We start from the raw sequence: 3,989 nt of genomic DNA, 5'->3' as shown, positions 1-3,989 counted from the left end.
TAGAGGCCGTAAAGTTGGGTCCGTGCGCAGCACAAGACACCGCGGTGGAAGTTTTCGATGCATCACTAAAAAATTCGGCAGCCTGGTATTTTTGCTGCAGATACTGAAAATGTTGTGAAATCGCGATTTGTGGTACCCTGCTTTTCTGTAATTGTGTAAAGGACAGGTCACACAATACAGGGCGAGATTGCCAGGGGGCTATAAAGTCAATGGTAGATGTTCTGAATGTGTCCAAAAAGGAGTTTGACAGTTCAGAAGCTTCCCTTCTCACCCTAAGTGAGAAAGGTAGAGACAGAGATGGACGATTTAAAAACAGCTGTGACGTGGATGTATCCATAAAAACAGGTTTAAAAGGATGGTTGTCGATTGATGATATTTTACAAGCATATAAAAGATCAACATAAATTCGCTGGTACTCCAGGCACCACTTGTCACACTCCACATACAGGCTTTGGACAGGGCTTGTACGAAAAGCACCACACGAGAGGCGAAGCCCCAGGTGCAGCACTGGGTCGAGCATTTTTAGAAGCGCGTTGAATTCGCCCGATGACTTTCGCGTCATATTTCCTGTTGGTCTCAATGACTTTTCAGTTAGTTTCGTGAGCGCGCTACTTCTACGTTTTCAGTCGAAGTTCTGCTTCGCATGTAGTTTTCACGGTACGATTTTAGTGAGCTCGCCAAAATCGCATGTGGTTACTACTCAACGCCCGTTCATAGTTTTTATGGTTATCAGCCAACCTAGAAACATTGTACTAAATTGTACCTTTTCTTAAAGGGATAAAAACATGAATAGTATAGAAAGCAACTACGCGATGTTTTTTTTTTTGCTTCTCTGGGCTAATGCAATTTTTTACCCCTTTCTTAGGTTTCATTCTTAGGATTCCCAAATGATCCTGGCCTGAAAAAAAGTGGATTGTGGCTATACACCGAGATCAAGGCAAGAAATTTCAAATAACCAAACACACGAAGGTCTGCTCAAAGCACTTTGTTGATAGTGACTTCTTCTCAAACTACGTATCCGGTAGAAGACGCCTGAAAGAGCATGCTGTGCCAAGTGTGTTCAACTTCCCGTCACAACGTCCTAAAGTACAACGGCCACCCCCTAAGCAACGCTGTGCAACAAATGTGCAGCAGTTGACAACCCAACGTCAAGGAGCTTTTACTGGGAATAGCAACTTTGATGGGTTGTGTGCACAAGATGTAGATCTCCCTTCCTCGGACGAACCAAGCAACGAGGACACTGAAATGAGCAGCTTGGAACAACAGTCATCTGTTTCCAGCCAAGGCTGCCCATTCTGCAATGAAGCCAAAACTGCAGCGACACAGAATCAGCAGCTGCTGAAAGCAGCCCAGAATGATCTAAAAGCCACGCAGAACGAACTGTTACGTGTTAAAATGGAACTTCGAAAAGCTGAAGAGCTAGAAGAGGAGCTGAAGGCTGCTAAGTTGAAGGTTTTGCAAATTACGAGGGAGTTAGAACTGATGAAGGAGGTGGCAGATAAGCTGCGGAAAAAAGCCGGAACACAGTTTTCCATTGAACGGTTCAAGCACAGCGATGAAGATATGCGTTTTTATACTGGCCTACCATCATACACGGTGTTCCAGTTTCTTGTTATGTTCTTCAACCCTGGCTTACAACGGGAAAATGTGAGAACTTGGTCCACACCTCGTTCAGACCCACCAAAAGCAGGCAGACCAAGGAGTCTCACAGTGGAAAATGAATTCTTTTTGTTTCTTGTGAGGATGCGCCTCGGACTGTTCGAAAAAGACTTGGCAGACAGATTTTGCGTGTCGATTGCCACCGTTTCAAGCATATGCATAACTTGGACAAGCTTCGCTTTTATCAAGTTGTCACATCTGAATTTATGGTTTTCTAAAGCAAAAGTGCTTGAAGAGATGCCTCCAGCTTTCAAGCCCAAGTACTCCTCAACACGCGTTATCCTGGATGCAACTGAGATAAAATGCCAGGCAGCGAGCTCACTCGCACTTCAGTCGGCAACATATTCGCACTACAAGTCTGCGAATACGTTTAAGGGTTTGGTCGGCATTTCACCCGATGGCACCGTCACTTTTGTGTCAAACCTTTTTCCAGGCTCCATCTCCGACAAGGAATGCGTGCGTCAAAGTGGTTTTTTGAAGCGTTCTTTTGAGGAGGGTGACGTCGTAATGGCTGACAAGGGCTTCAAAATCCAGGACCTACTAGATGACATCAAGGTTCAGCTGAACACACCACCCTTTCTTACCAGAGAGCAATTCTCGGAGGAGGAGGTGGAAGAGACCGAGGAAATCGCGTCCCTGCGCATACACGTGGAGCGACGCATACAGCGAATCAAGAACTTCCACATCTTCGACAGACCTATACCGCTTTCCCTGGGTCCTGTCATCAACGAGATGTGGGTGGTGTGTGTATTGCTGACAAACTTTCAGTCTCCCATTATATGTGCACCAAGTGACCACACACCTAATGACACTACCCCAAATGACTCAACACCAAGTGTGAGTGAATGAAAATGTGTTTATTCATGGACGATTCATCCACCGCACAGGAGCTGGAGAACAGAGGAAGAAGCTCTGAATAAACAAACACTAAATATTTTGAATAAAGCAAATTTGTATTTTATCTTTATGACACCTCTGTGCTTGCAGTGTGAACTTGCAGCACAAAGTGTGCTTCTCCTGACTAGCAAATTCTGCATTGCCCCTTTTATCACATTTATTTGGCCAAATAGGGCAGCAAAACAGAAAAGAAAAAGTTGTCAAGTTTAGGCCTGGCTACAGCCCAGTCCTGCTCGCAAAACCTTATGCGCTCAACAATCATGAACTGGTCCGAAAACACGGCAAAATCTGTCCAAGACAGGCCTGCCAACGCCATCTGGACGAGCACTTGAAAGTAGTAGTCATGACTACGGTCTAGCCTGAAGATGCCTTGATGGTCTTTCACCATGTAAAAGGGCTCTCCTATTTGTGAAACTGACTTGCCCTTTTGGCTGTATGGGCACTTAACCTCAAGGAGGCCATGCATAGGTGTCTCTGACGGATCAAATATCAGCCTGTCTGGCGACGCACCCAGCCACGGACATGAAGGGTCAACCACCAACCCACATCTAAAGGCTTCAACATCGTGTCCTCTGGTCTTCATCACCGACACATATCGGTGAACTGCAGGTTGCTCGTTGCTGATGCCATACCTGTAAGAAAAAGTTGCATCAGTGGTACAAAACAATTTCAAAAAAAGGTGGAGGAGGGGGTGTTTATGCGCCAAAGCTGAGCTATCATGCCTTGTAGAGGGCTTGGGATTAATTTCGTCCGCCTGGAAATCTTTTGCGTTGACCGAAATCTCAATTAACGGGCATTTTTGTTTTTTGCCTCAATCAGAAAAATGGCTGCTGTGGCAAAGATAACGCATTGTGGTACTCAGCGGCACCACTGAACCGAAAAAAAGAGTACGCAACTGCCACATACGTTGCAAGCATGAAACATTTGCAGGTATACATTGACACTCGTGCCATTCCTCCTCGCTTTGTGTGAAACCTTTGCCTAAAATGCTAAAATGACATGACGACCCTACAGATGTTGTCTCCTATTGCTCGTGCTACATGGTGTGATCAGAGGCGAGCGCACGCTCACCTCTGCCTATATGATCAGTGTCCCGAGTTCAGGCGACACGGTTTTTGGGGATTCAGCTTCAGGAAATGCTGAACACGTAGCCCATAAACCTTTCACGATACAAAATAATAAAACAAGCATACAGATACATTTGCACACGTGCATCTTGGACCAAATGTTAACTAAATTTTGCACATATGGAGCATAAAAATGCATGCAGTTGGTCTTGGCCGATGCATGCGCACATCCCACTTGGTTTACTGGTCAGCCTACAAAAACTAATGCTACATGGGCAACCAAAATTTGGCAAAAATGCTGTGTGTCGTCACATTTTTGTAGCCGTGTTGCATTAGTTTTTGTGGGCTCTGACCCAGAAACCAAGT

The 3,989-nt window shown here is 45.3% G+C and overlaps 1 protein-coding gene across 1 annotated transcript; it reads left to right on the top strand.

Annotated features, from left to right (window-relative positions):
* Positions 1–1,059: 1,059 nt before the first annotated feature.
* Positions 1,060–2,599, top strand: LOC144166523 (uncharacterized). Its single transcript, XM_077696033.1, has one exon. It carries the CDS (start codon positions 1,246–1,248, stop codon positions 2,506–2,508), a length of 1,263 nt encoding a protein of 420 aa, XP_077552159.1. The 5' UTR covers positions 1,060–1,245; the 3' UTR covers positions 2,509–2,599.
* The last annotated feature ends 1,390 nt before the right edge of the window (positions 2,600–3,989 follow it).

This window comes from Haemaphysalis longicornis, unplaced genomic scaffold (genome assembly GCF_048455015.1).
Source record: "Haemaphysalis longicornis isolate Haplotype H1 unplaced genomic scaffold, Haemaphysalis longicornis Haplotype H1 scaffold_1, whole genome shotgun sequence".
Classification (NCBI taxonomy): Eukaryota; Metazoa; Arthropoda; class Arachnida; order Ixodida; family Ixodidae; genus Haemaphysalis; species Haemaphysalis longicornis.
Note: the sequence above shows the minus strand (reverse complement) of the source record. Positions and strands in the feature narration are given on the sequence as shown.